General features: G+C 34.4%; 3 protein-coding genes across 3 annotated transcripts in view; 2 read left to right on the plus strand and 1 right to left on the minus strand.

Moving 5' to 3' along the window:
* Positions 1-64: 64 nt before the first annotated feature.
* Positions 65-7,095, minus strand: MED23 (mediator complex subunit 23). The gene is made up of 11 exons (XM_018541487.1): positions 7,025-7,095; positions 6,650-6,894; positions 6,429-6,561; positions 6,067-6,249; positions 4,864-5,151; positions 2,490-4,635; positions 1,779-2,018; positions 1,279-1,438; positions 867-1,154; positions 482-688; positions 65-297 (listed from the first exon to the last, which is right to left on the minus strand). The coding sequence occupies exons 1-11, from the start codon at positions 7,079-7,081 to the stop codon at positions 159-161; spliced, it is 4,086 nt and encodes a 1,361-aa protein (XP_018396989.1). The 5' UTR covers positions 7,082-7,095; the 3' UTR covers positions 65-158.
* Positions 7,096-9,838: 2,743 nt separating this feature from the next.
* Sumo (Small ubiquitin like modifier) lies at positions 9,839-11,784 on the plus strand. Its single transcript, XM_018541509.1, has 3 exons — positions 9,839-10,019; positions 10,115-10,240; positions 11,415-11,784. The coding sequence occupies exons 1-3, from the start codon at positions 10,002-10,004 to the stop codon at positions 11,550-11,552; spliced, it is 282 nt and encodes a 93-aa protein (XP_018397011.1). The 5' UTR covers positions 9,839-10,001; the 3' UTR covers positions 11,553-11,784.
* Positions 11,785-14,694: 2,910 nt separating this feature from the next.
* The window catches only part of Taf1 (TATA-box binding protein associated factor 1), an 8,039-nt gene continuing 1,652 nt past the window's right edge, over positions 14,695-21,081 (plus strand). The window contains exons 1-11 of the mRNA XM_018541558.1: positions 14,695-14,715; positions 14,807-15,225; positions 15,545-15,957; positions 16,054-16,299; positions 16,379-16,504; positions 16,587-17,761; positions 17,939-18,201; positions 18,347-18,708; positions 18,781-20,022; positions 20,121-20,363; positions 20,553-20,991. Coding sequence (XP_018397060.1) covers positions 14,874-15,225; positions 15,545-15,957; positions 16,054-16,299; positions 16,379-16,504; positions 16,587-17,761; positions 17,939-18,201; positions 18,347-18,708; positions 18,781-20,022; positions 20,121-20,363; positions 20,553-20,991 — 4,861 coding nt within the window. The 5' untranslated portion in view covers positions 14,695-14,715; positions 14,807-14,873. The remainder of the gene's footprint in view (positions 14,716-14,806; positions 15,226-15,544; positions 15,958-16,053; positions 16,300-16,378; positions 16,505-16,586; positions 17,762-17,938; positions 18,202-18,346; positions 18,709-18,780; positions 20,023-20,120; positions 20,364-20,552; positions 20,992-21,081) is intronic.

Raw genomic sequence — 21,081 nt, forward strand, 5'->3', positions numbered from 1 at the left:
AGAGATATTATTTTGTAAAAAATAAAAAAGGAAGTTCACATTTTTTACATCTATTTATACGCCTACTTAATTAATAATTCTACACTTCGAAACTAGTCTGGCATCCATTCCAAAAAGGAAAGTTATACGTCACAATGTTGTGTCTGAATAGCTATGTCTTAGGATGTATGAATCTCGTCAATATTTATGTGAGCGATGAAACGCAACCTCATTTGTAACGCCGGCCTCAGTCTTCGTATAATACATTCCACCTCATTTTTCGTCATATCACCAACAAACATATATTTGATATGATATCTATAGCGATTATTAAGGAAGATATAAGTCTTTTGATAAATACTTTCAAATTAATTTTTATAGGCTCTTCGAATTTATATCTTTGTATCTAACGTCTAATCGTCCGGTAATAGACCAAAAATAAAATAATTTTAAATCCAGATTTTAAATTTAAAAAAAGCTTAAAGTCGTATATAAAGGATACAATAAATCGCAAATTGAATCCATGTAATTCAAAGTAGTTTGAGTGTGATCAACTCGTTCCAACATTTCGTACAGGCAGACTGCGAGTTCGACTACACAATGCGGTCGCTCTGCATTAAATCTCGCCAAAGTAGGGCCGATTAAATGACAGGCGTATATTAATTGTTCCTCGCTGCTTACAACTGGCTGAAGTTTCTCCTTGATAAATCTGAAAGGAAATTATTTATTATTAATTTATAATAAAATATGATAAAATAAATATTAAATATAATTTCTATTTTTAAGCGCCAATTTTGTCTCAATTTTCTTTTATGGTACAAAATTGTACTATATATATTAAAATTTATTACATAATTTATAAATATATATTTATAGTCATAACTTACTGAGGCATCGTTGTGATCTGTCCTACACCTGCATGATGCCACACGGAATGCGCTAGTGCAAGCATGTAGCTATACTTGTTTTCTAATAGGCTATTATGTGTAATATTGAAGTTAAACATTTGAAATGGCGTCAAGTTATTGTATTGCCAATTGATCAAGCCAGGACTGCTGATAGTTTCCAGTAAACGTTTATGCAACGCTGACCAATAACATTCGGGTAACGCTGCCAGTAATAAACCAACACAATTTATCCATAAATGTATCTCGTCTGATGGAACAATAGTATATCTGTGTAAATGGGATAGATAATAAAATAAAAATTATACAAAATTACAGGCAGTTTTTGTTGTATTATTCTAGAATAATAGAATTGTAGATCCCACATGCAAATTTTAGGACAGGAAAACAATACCCTTTAGCGACAACGTCCAATAAAAAGTTAGCCACCGCATCTGGAGCAACTGGAAGAGCCATGAGTTCGACGCAAGTCACATATAATGCATGTGCTGCTGGATTTGGGAATTCGTTGAATCTCCAGTCGGTAGCAGGGAAATTAGCCGTTCCAGACATTGCTTTAATATACACACAATTATTAAATTAATAAAATCTGATGTAATTCATGGATTGCCTTTTGTTTACAAAAAAATCTCAAAATCTATCATAAATAAACGAAGAAAGAATTCAGCATTTACTTTCTATTATATATTTTAATTTTTAATAAATTATTGCTCTAGTATAGCTTATTGTTCGTTTAACTTACTTTGAGAAGAGAGTTCTGATTTATTTTCATTCAAAACGAATTGTAAGGCTATATAAAATAATGATTCACACATCCTCTAGTTTATAGAAATACAATTGTAATAGTAAAACAAAAATATGATTCGTCATATAATAAAACTTTAGTTGCCTTACTTTCTACAATCCTTTGGACTAGTCGAATGTAATAATCCAATTCTGGTACCCACGAAACTGCATCGTCATTGAAGCGTGTCAAATACATTTGATAAGCTTCGGAAAGTGCCCATCCTGATGCTCTGATTTCCCGTAACGATCCCAAAACAGCGGATACCAATCGACGTTTTAACAACGGTCGATCTCGCAATTTCTTTTCGTAATAATGTAAGGTATTGTAAAGATACGTAACAGGTCGATCTGAAAAAAATGATTGCTTTCAAACAAGATTTAATCAATTCGTCAAAAGAAATCTACTTTCTTCTAGTTATATTTTTATTGAACAAAACGAGATACGTTTCAATATTAATCTTTAAGAATTAATTTGTGCGTGCATGCGTATTTATTTTTATATCATTTTATATGGAATAATGCGTAACTCCGTATAGAAAGTCGATTCATACTCAAAAAGTCTTGGGTTCAATCCTATTTCATATAGGATTGAATCATACATGTTTTAATTTATAAAAGCTGGAGAATTAAAAATTTTTTATAAAATATTTTATAAAAAATATGAGACTGCGTAGTAATAAAAAATTGTAACTCGTTTCAAAAATAAAAATAAACAAATAAAAAAAATATATATATATATACACAAATATTATAATGCATGATAGAAAAAGATTTTTTCTTTCCATCTAATTCGAATTGATAGTTTTATTAGAAACATACCATGAAATTTGTACAAACAGCCTAAATGTTCCAGTAATATTTCCAAACTCTTGATAACAGGCGGTATCTCTAGGTATCGGTGTACTACTATGTCAAAAACTGGTAAGAAGCGAAGACATACATTCCCGAAGTACACGGGCAGATTTTGATACTGGCTGGGCCCGCCACTAGTTTGTTCCATAATACCTTCCGGTGCAAACTTTTCTGGAAATTTTCTATGGAAAGCAAGATGCTTTTCATGCCAATTTGATTGTTTCCAATGCTCTGGCGAGTTCTCTTTTACAAACTCTTGTACACGGTTTCTAAACTCAGCTGCTTTCAATAATAATAATTGTATGATAAAGAAACATACTTGCGCTTCATTGCCTTCTTGAGTTCTTAACGCTAAACAAAGTACAAGTCTGTCAATGGTTACTATATTGTACTTCCAGATCATGTCGTTAATAGTGTCCACACACTTATTGACATGCTGACCGCCAACGCTATTGGCAAATTCGAATACTAGATAATCACAGAATTTCCTGAGATGAGCCGACAGCGCTCTAGCGCCTATTCTCTCAAGAATTTTGTACGCGATAGGACTAATGCGATCTGTCTCGAGTATCATTTTCCATAGAAGACATAGAAATAATGGTGGCGTGCCAGGAACAGAGAAATGCGCGATGATGTCATTTTCATTATTCATGGATGCCCAATTTCTGTATTCTTCCTCGACCGCTTTCTTTATCTGCTGTTTATTCTCCTTTGCTACGCTGTTCTGCTGGAAGAATTCGCTCAACACCGGCGGGAAACACTGGAGAGTGTGATTAGCCCAAGAATGCGGTGTATTTTGCATGATAGTATTCAACAATTCTTTACACCATGTGCCACTGAGACTGTCAGCGCCGGTGCCAGTTACATGCATGGATCGTGCTAATGTCAATACTAATGCTCGATTAAGTTCTTCTGATTCCGCAGATACAAGGGTTTTCGGCTCAGATAGGAACCTAGACAGCTGTGGTTGTACTTCTGCAGAACCCAATCCAGTAATGAGTCGTAAAGCAGTGCTTTCAACACATAAATGAAGTTGCGTTTGGTTGGTCTGTGGTACCGCTGCGAGACTGTGGAGATGCGACAATAGCTGTACCCTATAATGTGGTTGAATATGGTGCATCCTGTAACTGAACATTTCCAACAGCGTATATAAAGTTCCCCATGCATGCGATTTGAACACTGTCGGCAACAATTGGCTAATAAATCCTTTGATACCGAGACTCTCGATTTCTGTGTATACTAGCAGTCTGCTATAAGTTTCCACTAATGCTGGTGCCAATGCCATGTTGCTTTTTGACTGTGCTAACTTGATAACATGCGTAACAATGCTGTGAATTAAGCTCATTTTGGAGTGCACGGTTAAAGAATCTAAAATAGACATTGAAAGTGGCGTTGTGGGGCCATTTGCCAGAGCTGCATTGTTCTGCAAATTCTGTAAGGGTTGCTGTTGCTGATTCTTTTGTGTACCCAGAATGGTATCCACCAATGCAGCCATCGGCCTGCTAAAATACTCCTGGTTCGTTGAGTATGCGTTACACAAAAGTGCAATACGATAATCCGAACCCATGCAGAGAGAAGCATTTGGCATGACTAGATGTTGCAGAAATTCGTGGTGGACTTTCAACGTGTGTGGTATGGGTCTGTGAATGTTAGTACAAGGTTCGGTCTGAGCCTTTTTCAGTAAATGTATCCATATGCAAGTTATCGCCATTTGATGAGTGCACAGAGCTTGAGTATAATCTGGCACAGGCAGAGGTTCTTTTTCCGGATAAAGAAGATCGTACAATTTTAGCACGGGCAAGAAATTCGATAGTGGATTTCGTTGAATACTGCCGGAAATAAATTGTAGAAGAACCCACATTAAATGGTCTCTACCTTTTCTCAATTCTCTACCTGCTAATTTATCGTGTATCGCCATAACAATACTTGGGAAACAGGCAAATTGAAAGAGAATAAAATAAATAAGTTGTGAAGATAGGTGCAGCCACACCCAGTGATTGGCTACTGTTCCATCCATTCCTTCTGCTGGTAGAGTTTCGTTTTCAGATCGTTCCATCGCGAGTATGACAAGTTCAACAAGTTGTTCCTCCAAGACAATGCATCGTTGCTTGTGCTATTGTATAAATAAAAATTTATTAATTAAGAGTTAAATTAAAAGTTATATTATATCTTCTAATATATAGTTTTAAACAATATAATTTCAGTCAAGCAAAACTAATGGAAAAAAAACTATAACATGAATATTTCTTATTACATATCCGGATTACAACTTTATTTTTATTTCTCAATAATTCTTGTGATCCATTTTTCATGTTTTACTTATGCTCTAATTTTGTATTACCTGTTTTTGCAAACCAAGCATCGAACAGACCATGTCTCTGCTATATGGTTGTTCTAGAACATATCTAAGTAATTCTGTCTGAGGCTTAAGTAAATCTGGATCATAAGGTAGATTTCCCTTCAAAGAAAACTTCAATGTAGTGGGATCCAATAACCAGGGATTAATCAAATAATCTGCGTATCCTGTATGTTCAACCACTGGCAACATCTTTGAGTGACCGACTATAGATACCATTTGTGCAGTGTGTCGGAAACTTTCAACAAAATCAGAGAGCAGTTTTGCTAGCTTCTAAAAACAAAAATGCAGTATCAAAAAAAAATCACAAAATTAATAAAACACATAAATATAATGTTTTATATTATACAAGATAAGGCATTTAAAACAGGTTATCTGAATAACTGGATTGTTTTTAACAATAGAAGGAAAATTATCAAATAAAAATTGCTTGGTTTCGAGGGACACATAATGTGATGTCAATAATTGTTTTGTAGGTGGAGACATAAAGGATAGGCAAAGGATAGTCAAATCTGTTTTTTTTAAATGGAATGATATGTTTTTTATTTACATTCTGATAAAGGATAGGCAAAAGTCAAATCTGTTTTTTTAAATGGAATGATATGTTTTTTTATTTACATTCTGATAGAACATTTTAAGACAAATACAGTGACCTATAATTGAAGGTCATTCAAGGACAATAATAGAAAATAATTGAATGTAATACAAAATTAATTGTTTCAAGGCACTCTTTAAATCATGTACAATTATGAGAATGGGCACTATGAAAACTACAAGATGATATGTTTGTTACTAAAATCTTATTTACTTATTTACATAACCTTGAATGACCTTCAATTATAGGTCACTGTATTTGTCTTAAAATGTTCTATCAGAATGTAAATAAAAAAACATATCATTCCATTTAAAAAAACAGATTTGACTTTTGCCTATCCTTTACACCTCCACCTACAAAACAATTATTGATATCACATTATGTGTCCCTCGAAACCAAGCACTTTTATTTGATAATTTTTGTTCTATTGTTAAAAATAAGTCAGTTATTCAGATGACCTGTTTTAAATGTCTCATTCTGTCTCCATGTATATATATAATATATATATATATATATATATATATATATATATACACATATATAAAATTCTATTCTTTCTCATCAATACTCGAATGTATTTTAATGTTACTTACCCAATGAGGCCAATTTTTGCCATCGGGATAAGCTTTTTGTATCTCGTTAACAATAAAATAACCTGGTAATAAACATGCATTTCTATCGAAAATGTATTCAATCACGTTTTCTAAAGCCTTAAGTTGTGGTTGCACTGATGCATCTAATCGAGCTGGTATGGCTTGGGCTTTTTCTTTACAACCCTAAGCATAAAACAGAAAAATATATATCCTTTTAAATTAAAAAAAAATATGTATTATATATTTTTTTAAGATTTTTGTCTCAATATTATATGTATAATAAGATTATAAAGGGAATAACTTAATATTTTGTATGTATATTAAACATACAAAATAAATCGTTAAAATTATTAATAACTTACTTTCATAATTTCTCTAACTCCTTTGTAATCAACTCCACCAAGGATGTGTTTAATGAGAACAAAACACTCAACCCAAAAATCTTCTAAGTGATATTGTAATTTATCACAACTTAGAATACATTCACATACTAGCCTACAAAAAATTCATAGAAAATAATTTAATACAAAAAATCAAAGAGACGTGAAAGAGGACAAGCATTCATTTAAAAATTAAAATGTACCTAGCAGGTAAAAAATTTGATTGTACTAAGTTTTCTAGAAGTGTCAGTAATAACTGTAATCGTCTATGATTTGTCATAGCTGCAGCCATCGACAAGAACTGGCGAATTGCCGCTTCTTGTTGCTCTTTTGTCAATCCAGTCATAACTGTTCTCAGTTCTTGATGCCATGCTGCTACTTTGTCAGTCTCCTTCTTAGAATGATGAACAACAACACAACTGAATGCTTCTTCAATTGCCTCTACTTTCTAGAATTTATAAAATATAAATATAAAGAAAATAAAATTTTCCTATATGCTTTGATTATTAAAACTATTTTAGCAAAATTATGAAAAGAATATACATATCACGTCTAACAACAGTTTTCTGAATATTTACCAAAATATCATTTAAGATATTTGTAATTTGAGTTTCACTACTCATCTTTTCAACCATAATATATCCTTGATGATGAAAATTTTAATTAAGTTTTGCCACCTGTCTGAAAAAATCAATATAAGATAAATAATAATACAGAAGAAGGGCTATAAGTATAATAAATAAATTAATTTAACAATGATAAGTTTCTTTGTCTTGATGATAAATTTGGGAAATTATAATATATTTTTTATGTTTATCATCACAGTAATATTTCGTCTTGGTGAAAGTTTCAAGTAAAAATATTAATTCTGTTAAATAAATAAAAATTATATTGTAATTCAGTGACACTTAAAAATTTTACATTGAATATATATAAATAGATATTTCTTTTCCAAATTAATTTATGTTAAAATAAATATACATATATATATATGTATACACCTTAGTAACTTTTAATTAAGTCCAATTTGATATAAAATAATTATCTATTCCTTCATACTCTGTTCTAAAAACAATTAATTGATAAACCAGATTATATATCAATCAACATTACTGTATTTACAGCATTTATAATGTTATACACTCATTGCCAACAATGCTGCCTGCTGTGATGCTGTACCAGTTGCGTCTATTGGGTGCATTCAGTAGAATGTGGTAGAATGTATGATTGGAATGTATAGATGCATCATGCATCCAAAATGATCTAGAAGCACGACTGTTCACTTGCTCATAGAGATGGAAAATTATCGATAGTGGTTACTATCGATTATTCGATATTTTTTAAAATAAAATATCGATGGTACTATCGATTGTAGGCGAAAACTGTCAAAAACTTGAATAAATCTCATTGGATTTTATTTCATTGAATAATATTAATATTTGTAGCTTCAGTACTCATTGATGTGCACCTCGTCTGAAAAAACATGGGTGCACGGGCGTTCGTGCTGCATCTGAACGGGAGCTCTGAAATAATTTTTTTTAATTTTATTTTAAAGTATATGAGTGTAATTTCAGTTGCACGTACGGAATTTTTAATAAAATAATTTTAGACAAAATGGCGCTGTTTTAAAGAAAAATTCACGATTTTGCGACAAAAAACGTTATCTTTTTAATTGTTTTTCAAAAACTAATAATCCGATTGAAAAGTTCGTACGTGCAACTGAAGACAATTTCGTTGTAAACATTCTGTTCAAAATTCAAGTTATTCGGATAAAAATTGGACGAGATATGTGAGCGCCCAGTTACGAAAACGTGGTTTCGAGAAAAACACGTTTAAAGTTTTACAAACGATTAGTTTATATATAACGATATAATTTCGTAACGAATCAAAGTGCGTCCAATCCGGGTGCATGTGAAGTGTTCACATCTGAAGCATACAAGAAACAAAAGAATAAAAAATTATTTTTTTTCCATTATAGCACGTATAAGGTGTCTGACTAGCGAAGCTTCTACCGGCCGGAGATCTTTGCATCGCCAATTGTTCCGTTAGGAATTTCAACATAATATTATAGGGACATATTTTCAAGACTTCAAGCATTACAAAAATGCAATAAAAAAAAATCGATTTTTTTAAATCGTCACAGTGATGTTCCTCCTTAAGAATTCAGTTCCTCTATGATAGAAGGAAAGCCAACAGAATAGTGAGATGCAAAACATGAATCTCTGGCCTGGTTTACATCGTGCACTTGATACGCGTATCAGGTACTATATTCGTATCAAAGGCTGGCTTTTCATACGACGCTCGACGCTCATTTTCAGCGTCAAAACAGATCACGTGATAAAAATTGACGCTTGCTATTCGTCAATTTTTATCACGTGATCTGTTTCGACGCTAAAAATGAGCGTCCAGCGTCGCATGAAAAGCCAGCCAAATTCGTATTATAAACATTTAGTACGTACGATGTAAACGTTGTCGGATTATTTTGGTACGAGCGTATCAAACAGGAGTATCGTACTAAACTGATACGCGTATCAAATGATGCAAATGGCGATGTAAACGCATGAAACACATTTAATACGCGTACCAATTCTTTCACGATGTAAACCAGGCCTCTGTCTTTCTCTTACGCGCGTATATTGTGAGTAATGGAAAAGAATATAAATTCTTTGTCGTTATATTCAAGTATAATAGTTTATTTGCAGAATTTTTTAAAAATATTGCTGCACAACATTATTAAAACCATGGTGAAAATATAGGTGAGTCGTTGCGCATAATGGCGGCAAAGAGTGGGGGGTACATGTGTAGTCAGCCAATTACTTATGACCCATTGTGCACAGTAAACACAGCCATATTGGATTTATACCAAATGGGGCATTTATGATTGGGCGCATTCAGCGGACTCAACAGTTGAGTGAGCGCTCGCTATTATTGGTGTATTCTTTTAGATCATCCAATCAGAATTTTTAATCTAGAAGAATGCACAAATAATAGCGAACGCTATTCAACTGTTGAGTCCGCTGAACGCGCCCATTGGCTGCGTCTGCTCCCCACTACTTTTAGGCTACTGCGCATCCACGGGAACGACTCACCTTGTATATTTCCACCATGATTAAAACTATGTTGCATATCTACATTTTAACAATATTGCTACAACGTTGCAAAAAATATGCAATGTGCAGCAATATTGTTGCAACTGTTGGTGCTGTATAGGTTAACTTCAATAGTTAAAATTTTCACTTTTCACTTTTCATCCTAGGGAATTTCATGATCGATACCCAAAATTCTTCAAAAAAGAACAGACTTGTAATCTACAGTCTGTCTGTCCTGTGTCGAGCTTTCGTTTCGCGCGTTATTCAGGTAAGATGGCGACATCGTAGCCTTCGTTTTGAGCCTTTGAGGAGAAGAAAAGAAGCGGGACTTCGCGGCAAGTTTACGTTCTAGAATCATTTACGACGCAGTTGAGTGTACGTATTGTCTGATTAATTCCGTTGTCGACAACGCGACCGCCCGGTGACTCCCGGTAAACACCGATTAGCCTTGCGGAATCGCGGCACCATGTCGGACGAGAAGAAGGTAACGCTTCACCTAACCTACAAGCACCAAGTATTTACGATACATGTCCGTGGCGTCTCAAGCGCTACTTACTCCAATTGTTCTTTGTTTGTCAGGAGACAAAGACGGAGTCGGAGCATATAAACCTGAAAGTGCTGGGTCAAGACAACGCAGTAGTTCAGTTTAAAATTAAGAAACATACACCCTTACGCAAACTAATGAATGCATACTGTGACCGTGTAGTAAGTGTTTATCTAATCTTATCTCCATTCTTTTTTTTTTTTCTTATGTTTAGATACCATTAATATACTACAATAAGATCAAATATATTTATCTTCTAACTTTTTAATTTCTTTGATTAATCTTTTATAAATTAAGTTATATAAGGTTTAATAATCAAACCCGAGTCTTGTCAAGTATGAGTCAAATGTTGTTAAAGCTTGTATCAAACTAGAGATTGTGATTAAGGTTGTGCTCCAAAATTTACTGCTAGTACTGAAAATCTATAATGTACATGATGTAAACTATAGATTTTCAGTCTGGCAGCAAATTTTGGAACACAGCCTAAAGTAAGAAGCATAGACTTTCACATAACATAAGACATAAGAAAATGAACCAACCAAAATTTTTTTTAATGGAAAAGAAGAAAATAAAGAACTTTGATTAGTTTATTTTCTTATGTAATATTAGTTATTCGCGCGTTGTGCAAGAGTTGTGCTCTTTGCTTAAAGACTGTTCACATTGCTTTTACATTTTGTACTTAATATCTTTGATTTCTTTCATCAATGCCTTAAATACATATATTTATCTTACTTTAAGTATAAAAATTTTTGGAGATTTCAAACAATGTGTACAGTCCTTAAGATAAAATTAAAATTTAATCAATCATAAGAAAGAAAATTTTAAATTTAGTGAAATTGATCAAATTTAGATTTGTTAAATTTCAATCCAATGTCAATCTCATTTTCTTGCCTGATATAGACATAAATGGAATCATGTATTACTCCTCTAATACTTCTGTAAGATGACAATTGTTATATTTTCTGTTTGCTGAGTATTGTTAATGTATCATGCATAGTGCTTTTTGTAGTTTATTGCTTAAAATATCTATATTTTTTACATTGTATTAAAATATATCAAAGTGTAATCTTTTCTGATGCAATATTTTTATTTCTGGAGACAGTTTTGACATTTATTTGAATCTAAGCAATAGTGTAATCGTTTTAAATAATTGCAGTTGTAAGAATTTTTACTAATTACAATCAAATATTTATCTCATATTTAACTACGAGTAGACAATTCTTACAACTACTTACAATTATACTTATACATTTATAGAATAGACTTTACATTTTTACAATGCAAAAATAATCAGTTGCTTATAAACAGATTTTTAATATTGTTACTACTTTATAGGGCTTGGCGATAGCAGCAGTAAGATTTAGGTTTGATGGACAGCCCATAAACGAATTAGACACACCTACCTCACTGGAAATGGAGGAAGGAGATACAATAGAGGTGTATCAACAGCAAACCGGTGGTTTTTCGTGTTGAGACGCAATATATTGCGTTAAAAAATGGACTAAATGAAATTTACCGTTCCAGCAGTGTTTACTATTAACAGAAGACATGATTTAATTTTTTTAATCTATACTCTGCTCTACATAACAGGAGACTTTGATCCATCACATAATGCACAAAGTTCATTTATGCATGCAAATTTCGTTTAAGTTTAATTTTCAGTACTTTTCCCTTGTTTTCTTAATTTTCCATTTGAGTATAATTGTATGTATAGTCATTAAAAGTATTTAATATATTGTTTTCATATTTAAAGGCTCACATATTGGAGTGAGGCCCGTTTAACTACGCGATTGACCACTGCTACTCATAGCGATCGTATAATAGAAAAACTTTAAGCATTGGCTACTATGAGTACTCGTGGCAAATCACAACGTATCAAATAGGATGCTTCCGCGCATTGTGCCGTTGGTTGAAGTCTCTATTTGTCGGAACGGTCGTTTACTATAAGTTTTAATAATTAATTAACACATTCGAATAGAATCGTATATGCGGTTTAACATGAAAACATGAGCTACTACTTTTGTTACTACTCAAAGAGAAAGACGCAAAACAAATTAAAATCAAGTAAACAAGTAAAGGGATATTTAATACACCTCTTGTTATCAAGATTGTTTAAAAATTTCAAGATTCCTGTGTACATGGATTTATACGAAAATTTAACATTGCAACGATTCCGATTAAAACCATTCTCATCTTTAGGTATCCTTTTTCTATATTTGTACAGGAGAACGGTGTATAGATTAGGATGTACATTTTCATTTATGCGTAAAACTAAGACTCCGGCTTTCATCTGCGTTTCACACAAACTAAATTTTGTACCCGGTCATTACAATTTCAGCGTTGCTCCACGTTATTTTGTACATGAATAAAAATGAATTGCGCGTCATCTTTCTTAAAAGAAACAAAATTTTTCAACATTTAGCAAGCAGCCGCCGTTCTTGATGAAAACATGCTGTATAGCGTACTTAGCAAAGGAGAACCGATATATTTCATATTTTTCTTTAAGAAACATATAACATATTTTTGTCAAGATTTAAATATTGCTAATGTAAAATGTATTCCGAATACGATTTATTAATTATGTTCGCTAAATGTAAGTTTTACATAACTGTAAAATACATGTATTTAAAGTGTTTGTGAAAATACAATTTAATTAGATGACACATTTCCATTGTACACAAAAGTAGCAAACTTCAGCGATATAAATTTTGTAAATTTCATCCGAGATATTTATTTATAAACTCAAAATTTCGTTAAAAAATATCAACTAAAAAATACGAAAAATAAAAATCTAGATTTCAAAATATAAAATTAGAATTTATTTTAAAATCCAAGTTTTTATTTTTCATATTTTTTAGTTGACATTTTTTAAAGAAAGAAGAGTAAGTTGCTGATATGATTTAAATTTCGAAGATTTACTACATGCTTCCATCCACCAAGATAAAATCACCGACAAGACACTATTAAAGATCGACATCCTTATGGGAGTTGTGTCTGTGTTAGTATTTAAGGAATTAAAAGGGCCTCTTTCACCAATGCCGATTAACTTAATCGATGATTAGTCCATTGGAATTGACCAATCGCGTCTGTCGTCAAAACTAAATGATAAATGCGATTGGTCAATTCCAATGGACTAATCGTCGATTAAGTTAATTGGCGTTGGTGAAAGAGGTCCTAAGGCCCAATTGTACCAACGCGATTTTAAGTGAGATTTAAAACTGCCTCTATCTTTGTCTCTCTTTCGACTTTAAAACGAGATAGAGTTTTAAATCTCGTTTAAAATCAAAGTAACAACCTAATTGATTAAGAGATCTAGTTAAAGCCTAAGTGATTGAGAAAGAATAAGAATCTGATAATATAATATTAATTTTATGATTTATTAATTTTGTAGACGTATATACATATATATATGCGCACTTAAACTCAATAATACTCGATTTTTTTTTTAAATTGTGATTTCAGTGTTATTGTTCAAGTTGATATTAATAAACATGATAACTGTAGAGAAAAAAATTGTAATTTTGAGGCAAGATATAAAATATTATAATTTCAAGTATACATATACTTATTTATGGAGCATTTATATAATAAAAAATCATGAATTTAATCATGTTAAAATTATTAAAACTCACTTACTCAACTGTTGAGTCCGCTGAACGCGCCCAATGACAGAATCAAAACGTAATGAAGAAGCATATTCTGTGCGCCGCGAAGGGATTCCAAATGGATACCATGAAATTAAGTAAGTATAAAAGAATACGTTAGTATACTTATCATCGAATATGATTGATTGGATCTATAAGTAATAACCAATTATGGTTGATCGCTCGGCAAGTGTATGTATGTACCTAGCTGCTTTGCCATCTTGAACTTGCCCAATAGGTCAATAATAAGGGCTACAGTCCATTTGATGCTACGAACGCTTCGAAGCATTTTTTGATTGGTTAGTTAGTAAAATTATTTCTTCTGATTGGACAATCGAAAGTTTCGAAACATTGAGCGCGTCCAACTCAACAGTTGAGTGAGCGTTCGCTGTTATTGGTTTATTCTTTTAGATCATCCAATCAGAATTTTAGATCTGGAAGAATACGCCAATAATAGCGCGGGCACACTCAACTGTTGAGTCCGCTGAATGCGCCCATTTGTAGCGGCAAGTGACCGCACCCAAGAATATGTTAAACGAGATTCTGTTGCTGTCTCTGTCTTTCTTTCGGCTTTAATACGAGATAGATAGAGTCTTAAGTCCCGCTTAAAATCAAATAATGTTGGTGCAACCGGGCCTTAGGAAAGGATATCCAATCAGAATCCATATCAGACTACCAATCAGAATCTCGGATCCAATGAGCGTCTAGCTTTAGAATGAGAGCATCGGTAAAGCTGTACGCTTATTGGATATCGCGCGTCGCGCGCGATGAACATCGCGCTGTTGTGCAGCTGGCCTAATTCGGTCTACGTATCTAGTATTCGTACAATCGAAGCTTCAGAATCCAGATAAATTCTACGAGATCGTGTTTTTAGTTATTAGTTGGTTTCCGTTTGGCTCGTGAATGGTTGCTTGTCGCAGTTTTATTTATGTAAACAACTCTGGTCCGTGTTTCATGTGCTGCTCATCAGTACTGGATACAATCCACGTAAGGTAAGAAAAATGCTTTGCAAATTATGGCAATGAATAAAAAAAAAACGATGCAGTTGCTGATTTCATGATTGATTTGTCTTACATTCACCAGGCCAGGCCTTTATACGGGTTTTATTTTGTAACAGTTGAATTTATCGTAAAATCTCAATAAAGAAAAGATGGGGGACTCTGATGAGGAGAATGAGAAGGATCTGGCATCTGGCCTTAACATTACTGGGTTCCTCTTTGGCAACATTGATGACAATGGTCAATTGGAGGATGATATCTTGGATCCTGATGCCAAACAACATTTATCTTCGCTCAGTCGCCTTGGTCTAAGTTCATTCATCAATGAGATGATGTCTAATGATAATAATGCTGAGGAAAGAGAGAATGATAAAGTAGAGAAGAAGAAGGAAGATCAAAACACAACTACAAATGACATGGATGTGGATTACTTAGTGAAATCACCTACTGCACTAGATTTCTCGGATATAAATGAGTTGGCAGAAGATACAATTGATGAAGTCTGTTAGTATCTGCACTATGGTTTTATACAGATATATTTATGTAATTGATAATGTTAAGGCTAATCTGTAATGTGTTCTTTACTTTCTGTTTCTTGCTTTTTCTTTCTTTTTTGTCTTTTATCCTGTTTTTTATTTTTTGTTTGTCTGAGATAAAAAAATTTACAAATTTTAGAACAAATATACAACAAGAAACATAATTGTTGATAAAATAGTTGTCAAAAAGGAAAAAGATAAAAGGTAAAAGACAAGAAATAGGCAAAGATTGGAGATTAGCTTTTATAGTTAATAATTATAATTATATAAGCTGTACTTGTTTTTAGCCAAGAGTAATGGACTTGACAGGAAACTAGACAAGGAAAATGCAGATTATGATGCTGATGATGAGGAGGTTGTCAGTAAATCAGATACACAATTGATGCCACCGCCACCGATACCAGAAGAGAAGGAGATATTGACTGCAGAAGAAGCAGAAGCAGCACGTCAACGTAAATTAGAGACACCTCTAGCTTCCATGCTGCCATCAAAGTATGCCAATATCGATGTTACTGAATTGTTTCCCGATTTTCGCACCAATAAAGTGCTCAGATTCTCGCGACTGTTTGGACCTGGCAAGCCAAGCAGCCTACCACAGATATGGAGGGGTGTAAGAAAACGGCGTAAAAAGAAAAAGCATTATGATGTCAGAGATTCTGATTCTGGCTCTGATCAAGATGATAAAAAATCCAAATTTAAGGTATAATCTTTTTCTACAAACAGATCTTTCTCGGATCTATGATATTATCATTTGTTATTTTCATTGAATAGATTAATATTGAGTTGTTTGTTTTAGGGCTGGATCATGCAATATGGTCCTGAACCGAGCGCTGAAGCTTGTTGCTCAGATGATGAAAATAAACTGTTGCAACCAGTAGAAGACAAGGAACAAATTGGTAAAACGGGTGAAAGTGGAGAGAACGGTGACATGGGTCCTAAAGTAGCTGATTGGAGATTTGGACCTGCGCAGTTGTGGTATGACATGCTGGAAGTACCAGAAACTGGAGATGGATTCAATTATGGTTTCAAGATGGTTGATAAAGTTAGTACTTATTATATTGCGTTTAACAATGGTTAAAACTGAACAATTACTTAATATTTGTATTTTCTTGCATTATTAGGTAGAAGAGCAAGAAAACAAACCAGAGACCAAAGATGAAGATTTCGCTGATGATGCATTCTTAATGGTATCACAATTGCATTGGGAAGATGATGTTGTCTGGAACGGAGATGACATAAAACATAAGGTACAATTTTATTAATAAAGTAGTCAGTATTATTATCATTTATGTTCTTGCTAGAAATAAAAAATAAATTAATTTTTTATAGGTAATGCAGAAGTTGAACAGTAAGAATAACGCTGCCGGTTGGGTGCCCTCAAGTGGCAACAGAACAGCGCAAGCCTTTAGTCAGCCCGGAAAAGGTGCCTCTGTCACCGTAACACCTAACGTTAGACTGGCCACTTCGCAAATTACAACGCCATTACACATGCAGTCTCAAAAGAATAAGATGAATATAGGCAAGGGAAATCAGCAACCACAGCGGGAGGAGGATGACACCTGGTATTCGATATTTCCGGTAGAAAATGAGGAACTGGTTTACGGTTTATGGGAGGAGGAAGTTATTTGGGATCCCGAACAAATGAAAAAATTCCTGAAACCAAAGATACTTACGTTGGATCCAAATGACGAAAATATAGTTCTAGGCATACCAGACGACATTGATCCCGCTCTTCTTCATAAAGACAATGGTCCACAACCTAAAGTAAAAATCCCGCACCCGCACGTTAAGAAAAGTAAGCTACTGTTAGGTAAAGCAGGTGTCATCAACGTTCTCGAAGAAGATACGCCTCCACCACCGCCGAAGTCGCCTGACCGGGATCCGTTTAACATATCAAACGATACATATTATATGCCTAAGTCCTCGGAAACTACTTTGAGGTTGAAAGTCGGCGGTGGCAATTTGATACAGCATAGCACTCCTGTAGTGGAGTTGCGTACTCCTTTTGTACAAACGCACATGGGTCCAATGCGATTGAGAAACTTTCATAGACCGCCGTTACGAAGGTTCAGTTATGGGCCATTAGCTCTTCCAGGACCACATGGTGTTTTGCCTCTGCTGAAGCATATCAAAAAGAAAGCTAAGCAACGAGAGCAAGAAAGGATTGCTTCCGGTGGAGGCGATGTGTTCTTTATGAGAACACCTGAAGACTTAACTGGACGCGATGGCGAGTTGGTGCTTGTTGAATTCTCAGAAGAACATCCACCACTTATGAATCAGGTCGGCATGTGCTCGAAGGTAAAGAACTATTACAAGAGAAGGGCTGGAAAAGATCAAGGACCTCAAACATACAAATATGGAGAGACGGCGTATGCTCACACTAGTCCTTTTCTTGGAATTCTTACGCCTGGCCAAAGCATTCAAGCCATTGAAAACAACATGTATAGGGCTCCTCTTTATGAGCATAAAATTCCCGAAACTGATTTCTTAGTCATAAGATCGAGGTATTTTACCTTATATAATTACGTTTATATTATCTTTTTTACGCTTGTTAATTTTATGTTATTTTTGTTTATTTTATTTTTATCATTCATGTGTTTTTTCCGCCTGTCTATATTTAAATTTAGATATTTTTATATTTTTTTTTATTAATTTTGTGATTTTTTTGATAACCTTTGCAGACAGCAATATTATATTAGAGAAGTAGATGCCTTATTTGTTGCTGGACAAGAATGCCCACTTTATGAAGTCCCTGGACCAAATTCGAAGAGAGCAAACAATTTTGTACGAGATTTTCTACAGGTGTTCATATACAGGTTATTCTGGAAGTCACGCGATACTCCTCGACGAATTAAGATGGATGACATAAAGAAGGCTTTCCCATCTCACAGTGAGAGTAGTATTAGAAAAAGATTAAAGCTGTGTGCTGACTTTAAAAGAACTGGTACGTAATTGTTATGTCGTTTATTACTTCATTTTGCAGTAAACTCTGTAAGATATCGTAGAAATTGTTCAAGAAGAAACATTGCTATTTATTTCATTTCTAAGCAAACTTATATATATTTAAATCACTTTTTGATATCAAATAGGTATGGATTCCAATTGGTGGGTAATAAAACCAGACTTTAGATTGCCGACAGAAGAGGAGATCCGAGCTATGGTGTCACCAGAGCAGTGCTGTGCTTATTTCAGCATGATCGCAGCCGAACAGCGTCTGAAGGATGCTGGATATGGAGAGAAGTTTTTGTTCACTCCACAAGACGATGATGATGAGGATATGCAGTTGAAAATGGACGATGAGGTGAAGGTGGCACCATGGAATACGACGCGCGCTTATATCCAAGCCATGAAAGGAAAGTGTCTACTGCAATTGGCAGGTCCAGCTGATCCAACTGGCTGTGGCGAAGGTTTCAGTTATGTTAGAGTACCGAATAAACCGACAATTAGCAAGGTTTGTTCTGACAAATATCTATCAAAAATGTTGTTATCTAGAATAGAATAAATCATAAGATGTTTTGTATAGGAGGAACAAGAAGCTCAACCAAAAAGAACTGTAACTGGCACAGACGCGGACTTGAGGAGATTGTCCTTGAACAATGCGAAAGCGTTGTTGCGAAAATTTGGTGTACCCGAGGAGGAGATCAAAAAGCTATCGCGTTGGGAAGTAATCGACGTGGTTCGAACTCTATCGACAGAAAAGGCAAAGGCTGGCGAGGAGGGAATGACAAAGTTTTCACGTGGCAATCGTTTCTCCATCGCCGAACATCAGGAACGTTACAAAGAGGAGTGCCAACGAATCTTTGACTTACAGAATCGCGTGCTATCTTCGAACGAAGTATTGAGCACGGACGAGGGTGAGAGTTCGGAAGAAGACAGCTCGGATATCGAGGAAATGGGTAAGAATATCGAAAATATGTTATCAAACAAAAAGACCAGTACGCAGCTATCACTGGAGCGGGAGGAACAACAGCGGCACGAGTTACGAAAGATGCTCATGGGCGAGGCGCAGGAACAAGAAAGCAAAAAAGGCAAGGAGAGTAAAAAGAAGGATGAGGAGGAGGACAGTCCGGTTAACAATTTCAATGCACAGCAGGGACGTGTGTTAAAGATTTACCGCACTTTCCGTAATCCTGAGGGCAAGGAATACACGCGAGTTGAGTTAGTGAGGAAACCTGCTGTAATCGACACATACCTTAAGATCCGCAACTCGAAGGATGAAACATTCATCAAGCAGTTTGCCACATTGGACGAGGCACAGAAAGAAGAAATGAAGCGAGAAAAGCGTAGAATTCAGGAACAATTGCGACGAATCAAGCGAAACCAAGAGAGAGAGCGTATGTTGGGTGGGCCATCTGTAGTGAACGGCAACAACATCAATAATTCGAGCAACATATTTGATCGCAGCAATATTAACACTTCATCTACCACTTCCTCAACTAGTATCCTTCCATTCTGTAATTTCCAATCTTCTAATTCTTCTATCCCAGCGTCCAAACATCCTAAAACGGAAATATCTCCTCCTAAGCGTAAAAAACCTAAACTCAAACCAGATCTAAAGCTTAAGTGCGGTGCTTGTGGCAACGTTGGTCACATGCGTACGAACAAAGCATGTCCGCTTTATCAAAACAGTATCGCCATTGCACCAGTCAACGTCGCGATGACCGAAGAACAAGAAGAGGAAATCGAGAAGCAGCTAAATACTGATGATCAAGATCTGGTCAATGTTGATGGCACCAAGGTGAAGTTATCCTCAAAACTTATCAAGGTAAGTTGATATTGAAGCACTAAATTTAAATTATGCAATCCATATTCATATATGTGATCCAAGAATCTAAAGAGTAATAAAAACTTTATTTATTTTAGCACGCCGAGGAGATGAAGAGGCGTACACTATTACTTAAAGTGCCGAAGGAAGCGGTAAATTCAAAGAAACGTAGAAAACTACACACAGATGATCATTGTGATTATTTGAAACGCCATCAAAGGCCAGTTAACAGACGTAGAACTGATCCAGTTGTAGTAATGTCTACAATGTTAGAGAGCATTTTGAATGAAATGAGAGATCTGCCAGATGTGCAACCGTTCCTGTTTCCAGTCAATGCTAAAGTAAGTGATATTTTAACTCGTGAGATTAAACACTAAAAAACCAATTGTAAATTAAATAAAAATGAAATTAAAATTTAGCTTTATGTAACTATAAATTTATGTATGTATAACAAAAATATCTTGAAAAACATCAAAGAACACTGTTTTACGAATATTGATATCGTTCTATGTTCTTTTTTTTTTTATCAGGTAGTCCCTGATTATCACAAGATCATACAGCGACCCATGGATCTGCAGACCATACGTGAAAATTTGAGGCTAAAGAAATACCAAAACAGGGAGGAGTTTTTGGCGGATGTTAATCAGATTGTGGAGAACTCGACGCTCTATAACGGAGCAAAGAGTTCATTGACTGTGGCCGCCAAGAGAATGTTGGATACGTGTGTCGAGAGGCTTGGCGAAAAGGAGGATCGTTTGATGAGACTGGAGAAGGCCATCAATCCTCTTCTGGACGACAATGATCAGGTTGCTCTCACTTTTATCTTAGATAACGTTGTCAACAATAAGCTGAAATCTATGACAGAAGTATGGCCGTTTATGAAACCTGTCAATAAAAAGATGGTGAAGGATTATTATAATATTGTCAAGAGACCGATGGATCTAGAAACAATATCTAAAAAAGTTTCTGGTAAGAAATTAAGTGTTTATTAATAATATATATATATATTATATATATATATATATATATATATATATATATATATAACAAAAAATGTAT

This window comes from Cyphomyrmex costatus, unplaced genomic scaffold (assembly GCF_001594065.2).
Source record: "Cyphomyrmex costatus isolate MS0001 unplaced genomic scaffold, Ccosl1.0 scaffold29, whole genome shotgun sequence".
Taxonomy (NCBI): Eukaryota; Metazoa; Arthropoda; class Insecta; order Hymenoptera; family Formicidae; genus Cyphomyrmex; species Cyphomyrmex costatus.

Excerpts from the sequence above, each read along its gene's own strand:
- MED23 (XM_018541487.1), bottom strand. The coding sequence starts at position 7,081 with ATGGTTGAAAAGATGAGTAGTGAAACTCAAATTACAAATATCTTAAAT. Across the intron at positions 4,636-4,863 it reads TGCTTGGTTTGCAAAAACAG|CACAAGCAACGATGCATTGT; the intron begins GTAATACAAAAT and ends TTTATACAATAG. Across the intron at positions 1,155-1,278 it reads TTGGACGTTGTCGCTAAAGG|ATATACTATTGTTCCATCAG; the intron begins GTATTGTTTTCC and ends CCATTTACACAG.
- Sumo (XM_018541509.1), top strand. Across the intron at positions 10,241-11,414 it reads ATGCATACTGTGACCGTGTA|GGCTTGGCGATAGCAGCAGT; the intron begins GTAAGTGTTTAT and ends ACTACTTTATAG.